Raw genomic sequence first — 23,807 nt, forward strand, 5'->3', positions numbered from 1 at the left:
ACCTCTGTGAGGAACAAGGGGCTCGGGGCCCCCAGCAAATGAGGGCAGTGTCCTGTAGACTCCGTATGCCTATGCCATGCTGCCAGTTTCCATCCCACCGGGCCCTGGGCCCCTAAGAGGGTTCTGGGGCAAGGTCATGCTCCCAATTAGGCAAGATGCCGAGGTCACTGTCTGCTTTCAGTATTTGTTCCCTGAGTCACCGCCTGGGCTTGAGAAGGGAAAAAACCCAGCTTGCTGCCTGCAGCCGCACGGCCTGGCGCCGCTAGCTCTGGGGATCCTCACAGTGCCTTGGAACCTACAAGTGCAGGGGCTCCAGTGGCTGCTGAGTCTGAGTTGTCAGACGGTGGGCCCAGGAGCCCTCTCCCCACTCTACCGGGACGTGTGGGGGTGTGTTTCCATCACTCTGGCCTGCAGCCCACCAGCCATCACCAGGGCACTCACATCAGCTATCTTCAGTGTGACCCACAGATCTTGGCTCCTTCATACTGAAAGCTGGGTGGCGGGCAGCCTGGAGAACTCATGCCCCCCTGCCCCCACATGGAAACCATGGAATTTCCCCAGTAAGTTGTCTTTGGCAACTCCAGTGCTACAGGAAGGTCAGAACTGGTGAGACATCGAGTGAATGCCAGGGAGGAAGTGCCAGCCCCACCTACATCGTCTGGGGCCCCTCCCACGGGGACAAGAAAGCTCCGTGTCTGGAGGAACAGGGCCCTGACCCAACCAGGAGCATCTCCACTGCAGGTGGGTCTCCCCTTACACACTGGGCGCTGGACTCCCTCATTTCAGCAGGAGTTCCCAGTGCTGGCTGCACATCAGAACCCCCGGTGCCCAGGCTGCACCCCACATCAATTACATCAGAACCTCTCGGTGGGACCAGGGTGGGCACCCGTGCTCTTCAAAGCTCTCCAGGTGCTTGCGGCAGGCAGACGATGTTGCAGGTCATGAATTAAGAAAATAAAACACTTATACCAGAGCTTTATGTTTGGGCATGTGGCATTTGGGGGCAGCCTGGGCTCAGGTCCTGCCCCCATGACTTACTAGTTATGCCATTGCAAGTCTTCCCACTTGTGAAAGCCTCAGTCTCCTCATCTGTGTAGTGGGCATAATAATAAAAGTGCTTATGTCGTAAAGCTGACAAAGGAATAAATGCACTCACCTGCTTACACCAGGTCAGTCAGGCCAGTCATTTCCTTCCAACTAGTCTTCTTCCCTGCCTCTCTGTACCCCCAAACTGTAAATTCCTGAGTCTACTCCAGCTTTTGAGTTTCTAGTACCCTGTTCAGTGCTTTGCACGTAACAGTCCTCAATAAATATGGGTTGAATCAATGAGCTGGAACGGAATTCTTGTGTAACATTGACACTGGCTTCCTAATTTAGCTCTGGAATAAATCCAGGGTCCATATACAGATTTTGTTTAGCCATTTATTCCTTTTTTTTTTTTTTTTTTGAGTGTCTACTATGTGCCAGGCTCTAAGAATTTGAAGATAAAGACACAAGTGCTGTCACTGAGGAGCTGAGAGTCTAGTGAGAACACAGATTCATGGGCTTGTGTTTTCTTTATTATGCTATAAAGGTGGCACGGATGTCCTCCCAGCACCCTGGGGGGGAGCAGGGGGAGAGGGGACATGTCTGCACGGAGGATGGGACATGACCTTTGAGCTGGGTCTAATGAGAAGGAGCTTGCTCTATGGAGAGGCAGGGAAGGGCATTAAAGGCAGGGGGAACAAAGTCAGGGAGGCCTGGAGGGTGTGGTGTAGACTGAGGATGTTTTGCTATGAGAGGAGAGAGCTTGGGGTCGGGACTGGTGGGAGGTGAGGCTGGACGAGCAGGTTGCAGCCCGAATGGCCGAGGCTTGAGGGCTGGGCTCAGAGGCCGGAGCTTTACCCTGTCAGGCAGGAAAGGCGCAGCCATGTTGGGAGCCGGGGAGGTAAACAGAGCACACCTGTGCTTGGTTTCTTTCTTTAAAGCCACCAGGCAGCCACTCCTTCCTCCGGTGAGTCCTGAGGCTGGCTGTCCCTGCAGCCCCTCCTCCTGTCCCGGCCTGGGAGAGGCCTGCCGGGTGGGGCTAAGCTTTGCCCCCACTTCTGGGTCGGAAGGTCAGATGAAGGACAGCGGGTGTGCAAGAGGGTGTAGGTGGGGCAGCCATGATTCCTGAGCGTTTCTATTTGGTGGAGGCAAACTTTCGGGGTCAGACCAGCTGGAAACGCCGGGGCGGCCTCGTGGAAGGGGCCCTGGGCTGGCTGGGAGTCGGGACGCTGCCCTTTCCGTTTGTTTGAAAGCACGACTCTGCCCTTACCGGCTCTGGGACCTTGGACACTTGATGCCCTTCAGTTTCGCCCGCTGTGAAACGCAGGGCTCGGGCCAGGTGATCTTCCAGCTCTGATTCTGTGGCAAGAGGGAGCTCAGGAGCAGCTTGGGATTTGGGGGATAAGCAGCTGCAGGTGGGAACTTTCAGACAGAACGAAGCCTCCTCCAGAGCGGGCGGGAGGCTTCTGAGAGCGGGTGGGAGCCAAGGCTCACCTCTGCTGCTGGGAGACTGGCCTCAGCGCCCGGACCCGGACTGCACGCCGGGGAGTGGAGTTCCCGGCCAGGCCCAGCAGACGGGAGCCCAGATGCTGGGGTGAGGCTGCCCAGGGCAAAGTGCTAGAATGCAGCTGGGGTCCAACTGCTGCAGCCCCTGTGGGGGTTCCCCTCCCTTCCCAGCTGCCTCTCTGTCCCTCAGCAAAGCGTAGCTCGCGAGTTAAGCCCAGGGGCAGATACCAGGCTCCAGGGGGTTAGGGAGGTGGGGGATAGTGGAAGGTCAGCCAGGACCCTGGGCCAAGAGCCTGAGGAAAGCGGGGCTGGGCAGCGGGTCGCTTCCCCTCCCCTCGGCTGCCACCACACCTCGCTGGGCCTCCGGGGGACCAGCCCTGCCTCCTGCTTAGTCATAGTCGCGGTGAAGTCCTCAGGTTCACACGCATCCTTGTTTTGAGAAATATTTCCTTATACCTTTATTAGCATGAAGCTCCACCATTTTTCTGAAAACATAATAGTAAGATAAACTTCATAGTTTTTTAAAATGCAAACACCGTTTTAGGCATGGAGGGATTAAAAGACCGGGTGGGCATTCGCACAGCAAGCACTTACTGAGAGTTGACAGCGCTGAGTCCCGAGCTCACTGTGGGCTCTGCACTCTCACGGGAGTGAAAGCAGGATCTCGTGCAACCAGCTGGAAGGTTCCGGGAAGACTCTGAGAGGGGAGGGGCCCCTGAGCTGAGACCTGGACAGCTAGAGGGATTTGGCCAACTGAAGGAGAGAGGCATTTCGGGAAAAGAAGCTGCGTAGGCAGAAGGCAGAGACGCGATTGTGGCAGGAGCAGACAGGGGACGTGGAAACGTTTCTTTTCCTGCACTCACAACAACATTCAACTATCCGTATACGTCTCTTTTCTATCTGTACCCCTGCGAGACCACAAGCTCCAGGAGAGGGAGTGGCGCGTGTTAGATTCTCTGCAGAATTCCCGCCTCCCGCACAACGCCTAGCACAGAGCAAGGGGTCGAGGAAACCGGTATTACGGAACAAGTAAATGGGAAATAATTCTCATGTCAATGTGAGATCAAGCCAGAAAGGGCTGTGAAGCTGTGCTAATGAGTTTGGATGTTATCTTGGTGGCAATAGGGAGCCACTGAAGGTTTTAAATAGGGGAACGACTTGGTCAGCGGTCAGGAATCCCTTTTTGGCTTTGCCTGGAGAATGGCTGGAGACAGAGGCCAAGTGGCAGAGGCTGGTGCCCTGAATCCAGCCACGGCTGTGGAGGTGAGGGGACTGCCCAGCCTTGAGAGGTCAGGGAGGCTGGGAGCACGTGGACATTAGGAGTGAGGGAGACTGAGGTGGCCGGCGGGGTGCCCAGACTGGCAGAGGTTTACCACGGAAGTCCCGTAAGACTGCGCACACGCCATCACCATCCTTACCTCCAGGCGTTGTTATGATTTATGATGTCTTTATGTGACTCTCCGCTAAGTAGGCCGTGAGCCCTGGGGAGCCAGGAGCTGGCTCTAGTCACCTTCGCATCCCTCGTGCCTGGCACAGTGCCCAGCACGCAGCACTCCTCGGTGGGTGTTTAATGGATGAAATTCTGACTGGAAATTGTACGTACAACTCTAAGGGTGGTATTACTATTTAATAAACACAGTGTGATGGGCATCTTTTAAAACATGGGGCACATGCAAGAAAAAGACATTTCAGTTTGGGGAGCAGTGTTTGGAGGCCTGGGAGGCAGGCTGGGGAAGGAAGAGGGATGTGGGAGGCGCGATGGGGGGGTGCTCCCTGGGCGGTGAGGCCTGCTGAGCAAGGAAGGCCTTCTAGGTTTGGCAGCTGACACTCAGTGCTGCCTCTCCCTGAGATGGGAGCCTGTGGGGAGCGGCAGGTTTGGAGGACTAGGCGATACGTTTGGGTATCTGTGGGACATCCGGTTCATGACGGATATTGGTTGGGGGGTTGGGGGGGGCGCCTGGATACCTCAGGCGGTTAAGCATCTACTTGATGGCAGCTCAGGTCTTGATCTCAGGGTCATGAGTTCAAGCCCCGCACTGACTCCACGCTGGGTGTGGAGCCTACTTAAAAAAGAAAAGAAAGAAATCAGGTGTCTCCAGCCATGGCAGGTTCTGGAAAGAACAAGAGTGTGGCTAGATGTGGAAAGGAGGGCCGAGATGCCCCAGAGAAAAGGACTTTTAAGGAGGGGACTGAGGGATGAGTGAGGGCTGGAGAAGCACCAGCAGCTCCTCCCTCAGCACGGGGGGGGGGGGGGGGGGGGGGGGGAGGGGCTGTGACTTCCTCTTGTCCCCACCACCCTCCTCATTATTATTACCCACTGTTACTGCCAGGGAGAGCCACCAGCTCCGGAGAGCCTTCCCTGAAACCACAGCTCCCCAGGGTTCAACTCCGGTGGGCCGTGCTGGACTCCGTCCTCAACTCTGTAGTCTTTCGTTTCTGCTTATCACCCTCATGACCTCCTCACCCTCCTGAGTTCCTGAGATAGTCCGGGGCACCCCCCCAGGGAGCCAGGCCCTTCCCTGCGGTGCCCTGGGGAGAGTCAAGGATGTTTGCGGGTTCCCTTCCACTTCCTCCCCTTCGGGTCTGGCTGAGAGGACAGTCCGGTCCCAGGCTGGCAGCATCGGGGGACACCCGGCCAGCTGGCTGTCCCCCATTGCACACCAGCTTCCACAAGCTGTTGGGGGGGTACGGTGGGGTGCCAGCAAATGTCTAACAGGCACTTGGGGCAAAAAGCCCTGATGGGTGGCATTTATTGATTTCTGTGGTGTAACTATTCCCGCTGTGACCAATTTCAGGCTACTAACATGACACGGCTGAATGCAGAATTGGGACGAGACGTGCAGTGTAGAGCACACGGTATCACACTTTCCTGTAATACTCCCGCCACGCAGACACGGTAGGTGGAGATAGTCTCAAGAGCGTGTATAATTACAACCTATAATTAAGTAGGAAATGAGGAATTTTGAGTATTTATTGCTTTTTAAAATTTTTTTTAATTTTCTTGTAAGTTTTTATAATTTAATTTTTAAAATAATGGCTGTTTAACAACTGGTTTGCCACATTCCTTAGCTCTGGGAGGCAGTACAGACTGGCCCCAGCAAACCCCTAAGTGCTACCTGGGCCAGGAGGCAAGGGGGAGACTCCAAACGCCAAATTTTAGGGGATGACATTTCCACCAATGTGGATCTCCTCCGGCATCCTCTCCCTTGGGCGCCGTCAGTCTGGGTGGCAGGTGATGGGCAGTGAGCCTCAGCGTCCCTGTTTATAGTAAGACCCAGAGGGAGCAGAGCCTCAGCACCCTTCCCACCTGCAGACGTGTGCTTTCCTGGTCCTGGACCCCCGGGCCCTGTGCTTACCCAGAGCCCGGTCTCGGGACTCCTACCCTGGCAGCCCAGAGCCAGAAAGTTTGAGTGACGCAATGCCCTCTGTTTTTGAAGATGTGAAATCTCATGAAGGCTGGGACTTCCACATTGGGGATGATGGGGCAAGCCTGCTTTCTGAGCAATGAAGAAAACAAAAGAGAATAGAGCCTTCTTTTGTGTGTTTATTATGGGCTGCAATGCAAGGTGGGTAGTGCTGGGTCTGACTGGCTGTGGGACGGAAGAGAGCTTCAGGGCTGCTAACTCAACCTGGGCTCACTTCGCCAACAGCGAGAATGAAAAGCACCGGTGAGATCACTGGACACATTCTGAAGGTGTCAGTCTTTGCCCTAGGTCTTGGTGACATCAGAGGTGATGACACGCAGCAGTCTTGGCCACCCCAGGAAATGAGGCGACTCTCTAGCCTGATGCTCCTTGTTCCTGTCAGTGACCATTGTGGAGGCTGAAGGAAAGGGGTCACCTACCACATCCCAAATATGTCTCAGTCCCTGGTTGATGTCTTTCACTTGGCTAAAGGTGCCTTCCCCGTGTCCAAAATCACAGCTCATCACCAGGCGCCCTCCTAGCTCCCTCTCAGAGGAGCTGCTCTGCTTACTAGTAGTGCTTCTGCCTTCTCGCTGGGGCCTTCCTTTGGGTGTGGGGTTTATATGCTCTGCTTTTTAAGCTCAGGAAGGCTGGGACCTTGTCATTCACTCATTCATTCATTCATTCATTCACTCACTCACTTATTCATTCACTGGGAGGGAGGTTGGGGAGGAGAAGGAAGATGGAAGGTCTCTCCAAGACGGAGTGTGGGCAGCTCGAGGGGGAGCCTCCACTCTGAGTGCAGGCAGAGTGGGCCGGCCCCTCATCACCTTCGAGGCCTCACGGTTCAAACAGGTTCACCCTACAAACGCAGTTTCCATCACAGCGAGTGGGCTCGTTTCCCACCAGGTTTCTGAGACCCATCACGGCAGTTTTCAGCAATCATAAGATATAACTAATGGAAAAAAAAAAAAAAAAGGAATAAGGGAGAGGAGGTGGAGAAATCTCTCTACGCCTTCACCAATCCCAGTCCTGCTGTCCTCTCAGACCCTGTGCTAGCGGGTACCTGCCTTCTGTAAAGAGTGAGACAGTATCCGAATGCCGTGCATGGTACTTATTCTTTTTTTTTTTTTCTGCCTGCAGGTTACTCTCAGAGGGTATTTCCAGGATTTGGCTTGGTGCTCCCCTGCCTGAGGACAGCCTCACCCCTGCTTTTCTGCCTTCTGGTAAAGACATTTTCATTCCTTTATTCTGAGCAGAAAAGATTAATGTGTTGTTCCCTTCAAAAAACCCAGTCCTATCTGTATTCCATGTAGCTGCATAATAGTTTAAACTTTGATTTCTCACCCATTAATGTTGCTTACTTGTAAAATATCTTGGGAGATTTAGCTGAAATTCAGGCATAGTCCGTGGAAGGCTCAGATGTGGGACTAGGTTGCCATCTACTGGTCACTTCTGAGTAGGACAAAATGGAACTTGCATTGAGCTGCCTGTTCACATAGGTGAAAATGAGTTGACTTGAAAGTTAAAAGGTGGAAAAGATGCGTGCAACAACAGGTGTAACTAACAAAGGATTTGCGTCAGAGTCTGTAAAGAACTCTTAAAAATTAATATAAAGAATACAGTAGAAAAATGAGCAAGAGGGGTGCCTGGGTGGCTCAGTTGTGTAAGCATCTGACTCTTGGTTTCAGCTCGGGTGGTGATCTCAGGGTCCTGGGATCAAGCCCCGAGACAGCCTCTGTGCTCAGCATGGAGTCTGCTTGTCCCTCTCCCTCTGCTCCTCCCCCTGCTCGCACTTTCTATCTCACTCTCTCTGTATCTGTCTCTCTCTCAAGTAAATACATACATACATACATACATACATGTGTATCTTAAAAAGAGAAAATCGAGCAAGAGACTTTTAAGGGGGTACTTCATGAAAGAGGATATCCAATGGACAATAGATTTATGAAAGATGGTCAACTTCTTATATCTTAGTCTCTTGGGGGAGGAGAGAGGTGGAGAAAGGCCCAAGTATAGTGGAAGACTGAATATGTTTAAAAAAAAAAAAAAAAATCTCCCGAGTAATTCAGATTTTACCCACTAGGGGGGGAAATTCATCACAGTTTGCATCAGGGAGATGCAAATTAAAACCACAATGAACTACCACCACATCCCTCCATAATAGTTAAAACGGAAAGGCTAACAATACTGAATTGGGCAAAAACGTGGGGCAACAGGTACTCTCACACACTGCTGGAGAAAATGCAAACGGACACAACTTTGAAAAATTGTTCAACGTTATCTAAAAAAAGTTGAACATTGACATACCCTAGAACACAGCAACCCGACTCCTTGGTATATAGCCAACACGAACGTGTGTACATGGACGGGAAGAGGCGTGCAGGATTGCTTATAACAGCATTATCGGTAGTAGCCAAAAACTGGAAACCCCAAATGTCCATGAAAAATAGCCTGGATAAATAAATTGTGATATTTCAATGCAATGGGATCCCTAACAACAAAACAACAACCACAAAAACAAACAAAAAACTGGGCTTGAAAGGAAGTGAGACATAAAATAATGCGTACTCTATGATACTAGCTTATACCGTAGATGTCAGGATAATGGTGACCTCAGGCATGGAGGGTGGAGCAGGGATTGGGACCCAGCTTCAGAAGGCCTTCTGGGTTTGGTAATAGGTTTCTTCACCTGCGTGCTTATAGGAGAGTGTTGACTTAGTGATAAATTATCTTTGATTTGAGCACTTGAAAATATATTTAACACTTCAGTTATGAAGTTAAAAAATAAAAATTCTAAAGTGGAAGTGTAGGGTGGGGTGCTTAACCAGGAACCTCGGTTGAGGCAAGAGTGTGGAAAGGAGACACCAGAAACTCAGGACAGGACAGACATAGGTGTTGGCTGTAAAACAATCCCCAGCCTATTCTGATTCTACCCTCTAGGGGATCTGCCCCCCACCCCACCCCCAGTCCTTTCCCCATGAGAATTCTGGCCTTAGGCAAGCATTCTGTTTTGACGTTTTTTTCTTTTGAATTCTTTCTGTGGGGAAAATGTCTACAGATGGAATCATTTGGTCAAAGGGTACAGCTATTTCAATGTCTTGTTTCATAAATTTTGCCAGAATGTCCTCCAGGACAACTTCTAGCAGCCCAGCATCGCCCCGAAGGGCATGTTTCCTCAGGCCTTCCAACAGCAGATTTTGAAAACAGGGTTGGTCTGTCAGGAGGTGAGTGGATAAAGAAACTGTGGTACCTCGAGACCATGGAATGTATTCGATGCTAAAAGAAATGAGCTCTCAGGCCATGAAGAGACATAGAGGAAACTGGAATACACATGACTCAATGAAAGAAACCAATCTGAGAAGTCAACATACTGTATGACTCCAACGGTGTGATGTTCTGGAAAAGGCTGAACTAGGGAGACAGTTAGTAAAAGGATCCGTGGTCCAGGAGGGCAGGATGAAGAGGTGGAGCCCAGAGGATTTTTGTGGCAGTGACCCTACTCTAGACGATACGGTAACGGAGGATACGTGTCACTATAAATTAGTCCGAACCCATAGAAGGTATAACATAAAGAGCAAAGCCTCATGTAAACCACGGACTTGGGATGACAATGATGTGTCAGTGTAAGCTCATTCACCGTAACAAATTGTCACCACTGTGACTCGGGATGTTGATACTGGTTATGTGTGTTGGGGGTGGGAAATCTGTACCTTCCACTCCATTTTGCTGAGAACCAAAAACTGCTCTGGCAAAAATAAAGCCTTAAGAGAAACCCTTGCAGGCCCAGTGAGCAGCCAGCTGAAGAAATCCTGAGGAAGCACTGTCACAGGCAGGGAAGGTCAGAGGGCAGTTCCTGGATGAGTGGAGCCCTGGGGGCGAGGGGGACGTGGGGTGTTTGTGGAGGTTGGGGGTAGCTCTGGAAGGAGACACCCAAGCAGCTGAGATAGGTGGTTACTTATTGGGGGATGGGCAGCGAGACCGGTGAGAGCCAAAGAGTGAGATGGTTGCCGTGGCGCTTTCTATATGGCTTTACATTTTGAACCTTATGGCGGCTTATGTATTAAAATTAGAGAAAGTCTGAAACCTAGGAACTTCAAAGGCTGAAATATGTCCAGTGGCGTTGTGACTTAGAAGGTACCGGGGCGGGGGAGAGATTTGGTCAGGAGGAGGCAGTAAAATCCAAAGTCGAATAAACTTGGGTGAGCAGGAGAAGCAGAGGCAGACTCCACAGGCTTGCCGCGAGGGAGGGAGGGAGGGAGGGAGGGAGGGAGGGAGGGAGGCGGTAGCCAGAGGCAGGGCCAGATCAAGGGACGTTTGCCTTGCTGTTCAGCCAGGGAGAGATTTGAGATATCTACTCAGGGTAAAGGGGTGAAAGGGAAGGAATCCAGGGGAGGGGAGGTGGAAGGCCAGGAGGCTGGGAACCAAGAGCTTGCTGAGCTCTGCCCCGGGGCCAAGCACGCTGGGGTGTGGTGAGCCCCGGGTACAGGTGAGGCCCCTAGGGGCCGCCCAGGAATTTTGCGGCCGGCCGATCTATGCTCCGGGCGGGTTGCGCAGATGGCCTCTGAGGTCCTTGCGAATCAGATACTTTCTGCAATGATGGAAATGTTCTATATCTTTGCTGTCCAGTGTGGTGCCACAAGCCACATAAAGCTATCGAGTGCTTCAAATGTGGCTAAACTGACTTAGGAACTGAATTTTTAGTTTTATTGAATTTTTTTAATGCTCAATTTTAACTGCGATATAGTTGACAAGCAATACCCTGCACATATTTAAAAAGTACAGTTTAATAATATTTGGTATGGGTCTGGCCCCCCTACCTGGGAGACAATCACCACAGCCGAGATAGTGAGCATATCTCTGAGCCCGGGGTCTCCTCACGTGCCTCTGAAATCCTTCCCTCTTGCCCTTCGCTGTTCTTTTTTTTAAAAGGTTATGTTTATTTATTTATTTGCCAGAGAGAGAGAGAGAGAGAGAGCACAAGTCGGGGGAGGGGCAGAGGGAGAAGCAGACTCCCCACTGAGCAGGGAGCCCAATGCAGGACTCGATCTCAGGACCCTGGGATCATGACCTGAACGGAAGCAGGTACTTAACAACTGAGCCACCCAGGTGCCCCTGCCCTGCCCTGCCCTGCCCTGTTCTCTCCGTCGCCAGGCAACCGCTGACCTGCTTTCAGTCAGTATAGATTCATTTGAATTTTATATAAGTGGAATTATACAATATTTCTTTTCTGTCTACTTTACTTGCTCAGCATAATTATTCAACGAGTCATCCATGTCGTGTGTATCAAGAGTTCATTCCTCTTTATCACTCAGTGGGATTCTCTTGTATGGATAGACTACAATTTTTTTACCCATTCATCTGTAGATGAACATTTGCTTCTTTCCTCCAGTTTTGAGCCAATGCAAATAAAGTTACTATATACATCATTATACAAGTCTGTGTGTGGACACATGCTTTCATTTTTCTTAGGTATATATCTAGGAAAGCAATGGCTGTAGCAGGTGTAACTTGACAGTGTTATTTAATTTTAATTAATAATAATTAAAATTTAAATGGCCAAATGTAGCTAGTGGCTACCACATTGGGCAGCACAGTTCTAGAAGGTATCTATTATTCCCGTGATTCTGTACCAGGAGAGACTTTCACTCCTTCTCTAATATCAGAATTTATTCATTCATCATTCGGTCAGTGAAGATCTACTGAGAACCCCTTTGAGTCACTCATTGTGCTGGACACACAGATGGGACGGGGTGGGGTGGAGTGGACCCTGCCCTTGAGGTGCTTACAGTCTGGTGGGCTCCGTTTGGCTGGGTTATGGGTGTATGGAGTCCATTGAGGAGTGAGAGGAAGAACCCAGTGTGATTGTAGAGTAGAGTAGTTCAAGTCTGTTGAGGCTGTTGGGATGGCCCCACGAGGGGTGTAGGGTTAGGGTGAAGGATGAAGCCTGTGAAAATCAGAAGCAAGTACAGGGATGATGGTGTGTTTGGCAAATAGGGGGCCAGTTGGTGAATTTGGTGTTTCAGGTAGTGGGGGACATTGGCTGCATTGGGAAGGGAGAGGGAGGCCCGTGCTGTGCTAGGACTAATTGTGCCTGTCCTAGGGACATGGTGGGGGCCCTACATGGAGCGATCAGCTCATGGGAACTCCCCAGAATCTGAGCCTTCACTCTGGCACCGCGACACCATATAGACACATCTCTGCTGATGTTTCCCGCTAGAGAAAAACTATTTTTAGGTCCTGATTTAGTGGGTGTGGGTGTACTGAACCAAGAATCTTCCTAAGAATTTTTAGGTCCTTCTGCTCATGACTCACAGTTTCTGCCTGTGGAGGCTTTGCCGAGAAGCAGCCCCGGGCCCAGGATTCTGGTGGAAGGAAGCGTGGCACAGTAAGACGTCCTTGAACTGAGGGCATGATCTGCACTGGGGTGGCTATGACCGACTCACTTGGGAAGCGGGTGCTGCGTCTCAATTGTGTAATGAAGTGATGACTTGGAAGTTGTTTGTAGGGTGTCAGGAAAGCTTCTAGGGAGGCCAGGCAAGCTCAGGAAACCAAAATAGAAAGAACGGCAGCTGCAGTCACGGTTCAGTGAGCACCCAGCATGTACATTACCTCTTGTAGTTCCTGCAGCAGTCCTGAGACCAGCTAACAGTAGGACCCCCCCCCCAATTTAACGATGAAAAAACGGAGCCCAAAGAGGTCAAGTGATTTACCCAAGTTCATTCTGACGGAACCTGAATGTAAACTCGGGGTCACTTCCACCCCAGTGAGAAGAGGCTGATGGGTATGAAATGAACTGACATAAAATCTCAGATAACAGTTAGTTGCTTTCCATCCTTAGATGAATCCCTGGTGTGAGTCTACCTGAATTATACTAAAGAGCTGTGTCCAGTAGGGACACTTGCAAGTTCTCACGGAGCAGGGAGCGGGGGAAGGAGATGACAATCTGTTGAACAGCAAGCATCATGCTAGACATTTTATGGACATCAGAACAGTTCACCCCTAAGTTAGCAAGCCTGTGACATCCAGGGTGTTACCTGGTACAGCTGGGAGGTCTAGACGCGTGCTAAGATCACTCAGTAATTAAGTTCACAGAGATGAATCTGAACGGCCACAGGCTGCCCCCAAACCTTCTTGCCATCGCACTGTGCCGCCTCTCCTTAACTCCTCGCCGATGACGTACAGGAGAGAAGAGGCAGTAAGGGCATAGCCCCTAGGGGTCTTCATTTGCAAAAAATGTTAGTAAGCCTCAGGCAGTTCTGAGGGAGGTGAGGTCGGAGTTAAGGTAACCTGTCCATCCAGCCGCACAATTACTGATGAAGCAGGCACATCCCGGCTGTGGTCCTCTTCACTGTCATCCCACCCACACCGCTGAGCGCGGGCAGGCTCCTGCTGCGGTCGAGTGGCCACTACGGACGCTCCGAGAGCTCACGAAATTCTGTAGTAGCTAATTCGGAAGGTCAGTCCCAGCTCCCTTCTCGCCAGAAGGGCGAAGAGCATGGATGCTGGAGCCAAGCTGCCTGGATTTGGGTCCCAGCTCTGCCACTTATTGGCTGACCTTGGGCAAGTTTCTTAACCTCTCCTTGTCTCAGTTTCCTCATCTGTAAAACTGGGGCAATAAAGACTCATAGGGTTGTTGGTAGGATTCCCGAATACCCGAAAAGCTTCTAGAGCAGTGTTTTATTATTATTATTAATATTATTATTATTCAGACAGTCAGACTGAGGCCCAGCCAAACAGAGTCACTTGTACAATGAGACAAGCCTAGCAAAGCTGAGACCAGAATCCCTTCTGCCTCTTACTCCAGTGAACTTGTGTATACTTTGTTATACATTTTAACAATGAGAATAAAGACTGATTTAAACTCCACCAATACTTTCAAAGTAGCGTGAGCTGTTCCCCGATTTCAAGCTAAACATAGTTCCCGTTCATCTTCTAAACATAAAGCGTCTTTGTTAAAAGACCAAGCTGTCACCAGCAAGGCTGGAACCGACAGGAGCTGGCTCGGCGCTACCAGGGCTCAGGAGAAGCTCAGGTGCTGTAAGTGATGATAACAGCTCGCTGGTAACAGCAATTAAGTTGCAGTTAATTGTGTAATTGGGGTGTTTCAGAAGGGTGTCGCATTTCTGTTGTAATCTTAAAGAGATACAGAAAATAACCAGAAATTCTTGGAAAGCTGTCCTGTAATTATACATACCCTAAGTATAAAGAAACCGATCTTTGTTATTGGGAGATGGCCAGTCTGGAGCATTTTCTTCAGAGGAGCAGTTTTATGCTAGGGTTTCAGTTACATTATGGGAAAGAGATTACAGCATTGACAGTGAGGGTTCTTAGGGCTCCTTAAAAACTTCCATGCAGAAATAGATATTTAGTGGAGGTATAATTTCCAACTGCGGGAACATTCGCACAGGCCTCCTGTGTCTCCAACACTGGATATTCACAGAGAAGACCTAGCTCCCTCCCCCAAGGGGCTTGTGGGGGATCAGACAGTGGTGGCCCCCACAGTGACCATATGGAGGAGGCGGGCACAGAGAAAGGGCTCCTAATTCACGTAGGGAGGGCAAGGAGGGCTTTCTGGAGGAGATGATGCCCGAGAAGAGTCTTTAAGGATGAGTTGGGTTTTGTGAGGTAAAGAAGTTGGGGAAATGATCTTCCAGGTAAAGAAGGGGCAAAGGAGCAGAGGCTAAGAGGTTTGGTTTGTTCTAGGAGCTGCAAGACCGGCACTGGTCAGTTAGCCAAGTTAAAAATAGATAAGTAACAGGCAGTGCATTTGCGAAGAAATTAACTTGTAGTAATAATGATGTGTTCTCAGCACTTTCACTAGGTAGCTCATTTAATCCTCATAAAAGCCACAGGAGGCAGGGACAGTTAGTGTCACTGTTTTGCAGACAGAGACACTGAGGCACAGAGAAGTTCAGAAAGTTTTCCCCAAATCTCACCGTTCGGAAGGGAGGGCGAGGACGGAAACCTAACCAGCCTGCTCCGAGTCCATACTTCTGTGTGAGCTCACAGTGGAAGCATATGTTTGGTTTGAAGCTACCTAGTAACTAACCCAGCTATCTACTAGATCTTACCCACTCCCAACCAAGATGAGGTCAGCTTTAACCCATAATTCCACGGCTTGTGGGAAGTTCACTGACTTCCTGGACATTTCTGTGAAGTACCAGAGCCTTGTGTTTTTGTTGTTTCGCATGGGTTCACGTTCTCAATGTAGACTCTCTGAGCTGTGTCTTCGTCTCAATCCTGTCTTGGTGACGGCCCAGTGGTGGGCACAACCCCTTCTCCTTGATTTAGACACTCCTCCCTCTCCCCAAGCAATATAAGCATTGACTTAAGATCTGGGGGATGGCTGTGACCAGTGGGTCCCAATGTATGTTGACTGCAACGTGAAACAGCCCCTCCCCCTCACAAACAAGACCAGGTGCAGACACACAAGTGCGCTGTGCAGGGAGCAAAGCAGTGGTGGGCTGTGGAGGGGAGGCCAGAAGGAGCCCGGCCCCCGTGGCTTGGGTCCCAACCTCCCAGGCATGGCTGTGAGGGCTGAAGAATGAAGAGGGGAAAGGCTAGTGAGAACAGCATGCCGAGACCTGATTTAGTACCATTCTGGTGCCTCAAAAAGCAAGAACCCAGTTAAGAGGTAGAGTCAACTTCTGGCTACTTTTTTTGCCAAGCATCCGTATAAATTATAGAATGTCGAGTGTTCCTAAACTATTATACTTTTATACATTTTTTACTTTTATACATCTATTATCTAAAACCTGGTTGTGATTTTGACTGCATGAGTACACTGGATCCCTTTTGTATCACTTGTTTACTAGTTATAACCATATTTAAGAGTCGTCTGTGACCTTCTATTCCTGCATTATGACTCTACCTACGTGACTTTCGGCAAGACACTTAACTTCTCCTGGTCTCAGTTTCTTCATTTGTAAAATGATGATTATAATATTCATCAAAATACCATCATGAGGGTTATGTACTAAAGTGCACAGTAGTGTCTGAAATGCAGTAAAGGCTCAAAAAAAATGTTAGCAAATCTATTTCCCCTGTTAACCAAAAATTGACTGTGGTTTGGTATGGCTGACGCATGAGGGGTAGGCTAGTGGTTGTGGAAAGGCTGGAACTATCAGCGGAGAAGGGAGCACTCACCACATCAGAAGGGTTTTGTACGTCCTTACCAAGAGGATGGATTTTATCCTACCAGCCACAGTTTCTCAAGCCATCCCTAATGGGATTTTGATTTGTAGGAGTGAGGGTATGACCCAAGATGGTCGCCAAAAACATAATATTGTTTCATTTCCTGTTTAATTTGAAAAATACATAGGAATTGTGTGTTCTAGTCCATAACATGCTCAGTGGGAGGGAGGTGGTCTTCGAAGATCAATTCTTGGTTGAATGATTATAAAATGAATGGCGTCTGGAAGTAGTTTCAATATATCTTATAAAAAAAAATTTCAACCAATTGAACCAACTTTTTGAGATGTCCCAATATCAATATAATGGTATCTTAAAGATGAGGATGCTTCTCAAACCAGATATTTTTATATATGGCTAAACCACTGTGAAATATATAATACTTTGTCTTAGAGCTTTAAAAAATATGCTAGACTTTGGAAAATATTCTTACACAAAAAAGCAAAGAGAGGATGGAATGGGCTTGTGTTCAGATAATGCTGAAACTCCAGCCAAACTGTAAAATGATTAAGAGCCTGTTGGAACGAGGATTTGCCCATAGCCTTCCCAGGTGACTAGGATTTAATGAATGGAAGTCCAGGAAACTCTCATCTTTACCCCACTTCTTCATGCCCTGACTAGAATCATTGTCTAGAGGCAAATATCCCTGTAATAATTCATGCTGTCCCCAGGATTCCTCTGGGAAGGAAGCAGAGGAAAGATAACAGGAGGGTGGAGTCAGATCTGCAGTCCTAGGAAAGTCAAGGGAACAGAGGTGGTCTGTCTTGCTCTAGGGTTGGCCTTGCATTCATTGGGTCTCTGAAAATTTCCATTAAAGAAAAAATCCAGGGTGCCTGGTGGCTCAGTCGATTAAGTATCTGCCTTTGGCTCGGGTCATGACCCTGGTTTCCTGGGACGAGTCTCACATCAGGCTCCCAGCTCACCAAGGAGCCTGCTTCTCCCTCTGCTTGTGCCCTGTCAAATAAAGAAAATCTAAAAATAAAATAAAATAAAATAAAATCCTACTTTCTTACCAAGAAATAGCTCAATTCATTTTGTAGAAAAACGAACCCCCGCACACTTTTTCCATGGCATTTTGTTAAAGTGAACAGAGGTGTTAAAAACAAAAACCACCCCACACAACAAAACCGCACAAACCAACATGCAGAAACTGGCAAGTAAAACATAGACAATAGGAATTTGAAAGTCAAACCAGAATGAATTTTTGAAAAGTTCAGGAAAGGAGACACGGAAGCTATTTTGTACCTTACAAAGTATCATCATATCTGTTGGGTAATACCCATAGGCCAGACTTTATCGTTCATGTTCTATGAAAGTAATATGAAAGCCTTAAACCAGAATGCTGCTTGAAAATGATGAGATCTTTGGTGATATTTCACTGAGGCTGGATTTTTAAACCTACTCATTAATCTTAAACAGGTGATTTATGTAGAGATGATATATAGTCATAAGGTTTCATACTTCCTGCTTATGCTTACGCTATTTCATAGCTTACAGCAATTACAATAGATCATAGTTAGAATTGAATTATAATAAAAAATTGTTCTATATTAAATAAAACTGAAATTTTGGCATAAATAAAAGAGCTCGTAAGGCTGTTACCCTAACTTAGAATTTATTTTAGCATCTGATGTGAACCAAAAAAAAAATGACACAACATTTTAGATAAATCTAGCTAGGTAAGTAATCGAATAATATCTAACATCTCACTAGTATAACTTATCTAAAACTGTATTTCATTACTATTTTCAAAAATAGATGTATCTTTCCCTAGGTGACTGGAACACTTTAAAGAACATATTTTAAAAGCCCAATAATCAATTTTCATCTTTTTTTCCTAAAGATTTTATTTGAGAAAGAGCGAGATACGGCAAGAGCAAGCACAAGCAGGGAGAAGAGGGAGAAGCAGACCCCCTGCTGAGCAGGGGACCCCCCCGAGTATTTTTTTAAGATTGATTTTTTTTTGAGAGAGAGAGAATGCATGGATTCGGGGGTGGGGGCAGATGGAAAGGGAGACAATCCCAAACAGACTCGCCGTGAGCATGGAGCCTGATGCGGGGCACAGTCTCACAACCCTGAGCTCATGATCTGAGCTGAAACAAGAGTTGGGTGCTTAACTGACTGAGCCACCCAGGCGCCCCTTCAGGAGTATTCTTAAATGACCCTGGTGTTTGGGGTAGAAGAGTGCTTTGCTAGTAAACATTAGGGCATATGGCACATAATGTTTGAAATCTTTCTACTCTTTTCCTCTTTCTGCCCCAAACTCCAAGGATATAGAAAAAAGACAAGGGGAGGGAAAGAACCTTTGGTGGCTCAGGTGACCTTCAGATTGGCCAGTCTCAGAAACTTCCAAGCAGAATCTGGAAAAGTTTGCTAAACCCATATATGCTGTTACAGCTTTAAAAGGATACAAAGGTGTCCATGAGTGGCAGGTGAACTTTTCCTATCAGCGGTCAGAGAGCAAAGATACTTGTCTCTACCCCTCAGCTCTGCCACTGCAGCATGAAAGTAGCCACAGACGACCCAGGATCAGTGAGCACGGCTGTTTTGAGGAACACTTTACACTGAAATGTAAAGTTCAACTTAATTTTCACATATTCTTCTTCTTCTTTTTTTAACCATTAAAAAATATAAACACCATTTTAGGCTCCTTGGGCCACACAAAAGAGGCTGCAGGCCAGACTTGGCCCGTGAGGCACAGTGTGCTGACCGACCCCTCGTCTACACTCCGGAGGGTCAGCACGTCATTACGCCCAGACTTCACGAAGGCCCTCACCAACCTTACCTTAGCAGGAGCCTCTCTCTTCCCTTTCTGCCATTGTGGCTGGAGCTGCAGGGATATTAAAAGTGACGGAAAAAGTTACAGATTCTTTTAATAGCTCTTTTTTTTTCTTATCTGGAAGGTTTTCTTCAGGTTTATTTCTTAAACATGTCAGAGGGCATTACCATCTGAGTTGATAAAACTAGTTAGGTTATAGTCCACTTTCCAATGCTTTTTAAGATTATGTTTTAAGGCCTACTGCTATTACTTAATAAAAAAAACCCCAGAGATTTAAGGGGGATTGTATATTTTCATTTTTTAATAAACCACACGGCAAAACAATACTTTATTTAATAAATGTTTAGGAAATTACAATTTGAAAATTGCAAATACAGTACATATACATTTACTATACTTTGATCTTAAATTACATGGGCAAACCCCAGCTTTAAAATCTTCCTAAAATCAATCATATGCAAAATACCTGGTTTCTGAAAGGGTAAATGGAAAGTATATACAATTTCTTAAACTGTGATATGGCTTACTTAATAACATATATATTTTTTAGAGAAACAAAAGCTTTCCAAATATACAGTATCTTCCAGGTGCAAAGCGGACGTACTACTGGCCATTTCAATTTTGTGGTGCAGTTACTTCAGGCTATAGTTAATTACATTATTATAAATTGACACTGTCATGGATTTAATTGGGAAAGTCTCCATAAATGTTTTCCAGTCTTACCAAAAATCAGAAAATGTTCGTTGGTCCTCACAATATGATTAAAAGAACAGCGTAAACCCTTTGTAAGCGAGAAATCAATGACAGGATGGCCTGAATGCACATACATGATTCAACACTGAGGAACTCCCCCCCCCCCGCCCACGACAGTTTCTTCTAATTTGCAGGTTCCTACCAACATCACAAAAAATATCCCTCACTGGTGAGGTGTAAAATAAATCGGATGCCCTGTCTGGCAAGATTCACACGACAGATGTGTAGTTAGAAATAAAACTTAATCATTTGGAAATTAGACTCGCCTCCCCTCAACACAGCATACAGCAAGGTGTCACTATTCATTTGTGACTAATACCCAACTGGCTCATGAGCTTAGCTTGGTTCAAAGACAAACTGAGCCAAATGAACTAATCTTACATGTATTAACACATTCTGTAACTTTAAATTTACTATATGTAAGGTAGAGTCAACAGCAAATTTGCCTAAAACCTTATTCCAAAGGGGCTCAAATTCTGTAAGAGCACACTATTCATTACAGTGAACCAATTTATATAAATTCATAAAAAAATAAATTTAGGGGCACCTGGGGGGCTCAGTTGGTTAAGCAACTGACTCTTGATCTCACGTAAGGTCTTGATCTCAGGGTCGTGAGTTTAAGCCCCGCACTGGGCTCCGCGCTAAGCATGGAGCCTACCGAAAATAAAAAAATAAAAGAAATTTAGCTAATTGTGCTTGTTTCAGAAGTGAATGACTACCTCTTCTAAAGTAATGAGAGTGGTGGTTTGAGAAACAAAACCAAGAGTCTTACTAGAAACGATCTTCACTCATGGTTGTAGTGTAGTCTATTTCTATCATACTTATTCTCCAAAGTTCAATGTGCAGAGAAATCTGGATCAGGAACAAGCAGCTGTTCAAAAAAAACACGTTCTTCCTCACCTAGAAATACATTTATAAGTGCTGCTTTGTTTCTGAAAGATGGTTTTCCTCACATTAAAATGAAAGGGAAGCTCACGTATCTAATCCCGCCTTTGTCTATTCAGGGAAAATTCTACGAAAAGACAGTCAATGAGGACACCTGGGTTCAAGAGACAGAACCAGAACACTAAGACTTTTAAGAGCAGGAAACTTAGTTTTAGAAAATGGAAATAAAGTACCAAAATTTGAAAAGAAAACAGTAAAATAAGAGATCCTGTGATTTGGCCAACAATACTGATGGGAGCTGCAAGCTGCGAGAATCTGGGCTCACATTACACAAGGCACAGCTAATGGAAAGTGTATGTGGGAATTCCATTTGCTTGTGGTTCTGCATTTGGAAGTCCTCTGAAAGTGCCTCATTCAACTGTATTCCTCACTTGAGATTTCTAAGGCAGCATGGTTGTTAATGAAAAATAGATCTTCCCCTAAAATCAAAATGCTGCCTCTGGCCAGAGTTGTGAAACACAGGTTTTATGTATACAAGTAACTCTGATTATTTGCAAATGTTAATTAAAATACATCACACTGAAGAACTGCCCAGTTTTTATGCTGTGATCTGTTCCCCCAGGGCAAAATTAACCATGCTATGTGTTTATCCACTATTCCCCACGGCTTGTCACAGGACGGTGGAGAACTCTTCCTGTGAGGGCTGGCTGAGGGGTGTAACTCAGGGTTGCCGCTCGGCAGGTGAGGGACAGACCCCAGGCTCCTTATCAGAGGCAGACCGACCAGTCCCTGGTCCCCTGGTCATATCTGCTAAATTCACATCCTCCTTTTTGAGTTCCGTCAAGTTACAAAAAGCGAAATCTATCAATTCTCAGTCTCGCAGACCCAGCAGAGTACAAAATCTGTAATCCTTGCTACAAAAGACAAAGCCAGGAAGCTTCATGTGTACCTCACTTTACATAGAACACGGTCATTAAGATTTACAGACGTTTTCGGTGTTTCCACATTTTACAAAAGGCTCCTTTTCAATCCTCAAATGGATTTTAGACTGTTTTATGAAGTAACTTTCCAAGGAACAGATCGATATGAAAAGTAAGATTACCTATCTCAGATAAAGGAAAGTTTACAAGAAACAAGCTCAGTGGACACGGGAAACAACTACAAATATGGAAAAATCCAATAGCATATTATGCATATTCTTTTCCTTTCTCTTGCTAGGCATCCCAAAATCCATAAATGCCCAGATGTCCATTGAAATGCTTTTCATTTATTCTTATTTGCCTTCCATATTTATGAGAATTCTGATTTAAACTATTTATATACCACCCAAATTTTTGAAAAATTCATTATTTTAAATGGATTCACAGTAAGAATCCCCTAAAGTTAATTTTCAATTCAATTCAATAAACACTTACTGGTTTTGTTAGATACCATTAACCCTCATCAACCCTTTTTTGGGGGATACCATCACCTCATAATCATCTTTTAGGAAAATTCAGATTTTACCTTCGGTTTACTTATAGTGAGGTACTTGGTAGAAAGATGAAATATGTCTCCTATCCTTCTTTGATACTGTAAGCCATCTGCATGTTTATGTAGGCTTTCAATTCACAACCTGTCTGGTTCACTACTCTGAGTCTCTGAGGACCCCAGGAACCATAGCCATTCTTGGTTAAGAAACTGTCCCTGTGAAAATGGATTCCTAAAGTGCATAAAAATAATCTCAAAAACAGTTGCAAAATGGAACATGTGTCACAGCTGCCTCTTTAACACAACTGTTACCAATTAGGTTGCATTCGGTTTGCGAAGTTTCATGTTTAGCCTCCCCACACCACAGACTGAATGTTCATCCCTGTTCCTGTGCTTTAAAAAACACAAACACTAGGTCAAAAACCCTTGACTTTTTACTTTTTTTTCCAGAGTACTGTCTTCTCCCTATCTCTTTGGGCATTTCTGCTATGGTATTATTGGAAAACCTCAAAAGTATATCTTAGGGGTTTTTGGAGTCCCTGGAGAATCCCTAACCCAAACCATCAAACAGAACATGTCTCTGAAGGAGTGTGGTTAATCCACACATGAAAGATGGACATTACAAACTGACCCTTAGTCCTCCAGAGTGTTACCCCGAAAGGGCACAGACTAACTGGTAAGGATTCTGGAAGCAAGGTACCAAGCAAACTTCTAGTTCTTTAAAGGATGGAGGGATCACTGTTCACATTTTGCAGTCTCCTCCTATTCTTAAGTAAATTCCATGAACAGTAAAAGTGATTTCAGGAAGACTTAAATCTGACATTCCACACTCCATCCTTACTCCTATATTTTGTTTTATATTATCATATTGTAACGAGTTTAAGATGAACTTCTGCCATTCAGAATAGTATTGAAACTATTTCCTAAATATTCCTAATGACAGTGACCACAATATGTAAAGATTTCGTTCTGATTAAGATTACAAATAACCCAAAATGTTAACTTTGAGATGCAAAACCCCATAACATCTGGAAAAAACTGTTTATAAAGTATAACTATAATAATATTAAGTTATTTGTGAAATAAAACATTTCTGAAACATAGGAATACATGCTTATTCCACTCTCTGGATAATTTCTAATACTCTCTGAAATCTGTTGAGAAATAATTTCTGTAAAAAGAGAGCTGGGTGTCAAATTCCAGAAGCTGGATGTCAAGATTACATAATTAAAAAAAAATCAGTTTTCCAGCACTGGCTTGATAAAAAATGGTCTTTAAAAAGGATTTTTAAATGCAAATACTGAATTCTTGATGCTTCCTTTAAGACACGTACTCTGTCATAATTAATGAAGTGTGGTCTTGGATTGTCTTCTTTGAGGTATCTGTAGAGTCACGATTTATTCTGTAAATGGTGTTTTGGAAACATCTTCATCTGAAAATCATGGTGAAGTCTCATTTTGCCATGAACAGAAACTCGCACTGTCTGGCTGGAGTGACTGTTCTGAGAGGACGGTGCTTGACGTGGACACAGCTGGCAGGGATTCCGTTTTCTCGTTCAGGTGTGCGCATTTATTGCTCTCAGGTCTGTGACTGCAGGATAAATAAGGCCGGAGTCCCCGAAACGGATAAAGTTAAGGACTGGAACGCTGACAATGTGCACAAGTTCTGTCCACTTCTTGCCTGTAACTCTGAAGCTGAACAGTACATTTATACATGCCAAATGTGTTCAATAACACATGCTTTGCTTTAGACTGTACTTCCTCCCATTTAGATGAACTTCCAGGAACTGC

The 23,807-nt window shown here is 46.3% G+C and overlaps 1 protein-coding gene across 1 annotated transcript in view; it reads right to left on the minus strand.

The window, feature by feature from the left end:
* Positions 1–19,181: 19,181 nt before the first annotated feature.
* Positions 19,182–23,807, minus strand: part of SLC30A4 (solute carrier family 30 member 4) — a 29,698-nt gene continuing 25,072 nt past the window's right edge. Inside the window, exon 8 of the mRNA XM_026518417.4 lies at positions 19,182–23,803. Coding sequence (XP_026374202.1) covers positions 23,649–23,803 — 155 coding nt within the window. The 3' untranslated portion in view covers positions 19,182–23,648. The remainder of the gene's footprint in view (positions 23,804–23,807) is intronic.

Source organism: Ursus arctos, unplaced genomic scaffold (genome assembly GCF_023065955.2).
Source record: "Ursus arctos isolate Adak ecotype North America unplaced genomic scaffold, UrsArc2.0 scaffold_36, whole genome shotgun sequence".
Lineage (NCBI taxonomy): Eukaryota > Metazoa > Chordata > Mammalia > Carnivora > Ursidae > Ursus > Ursus arctos.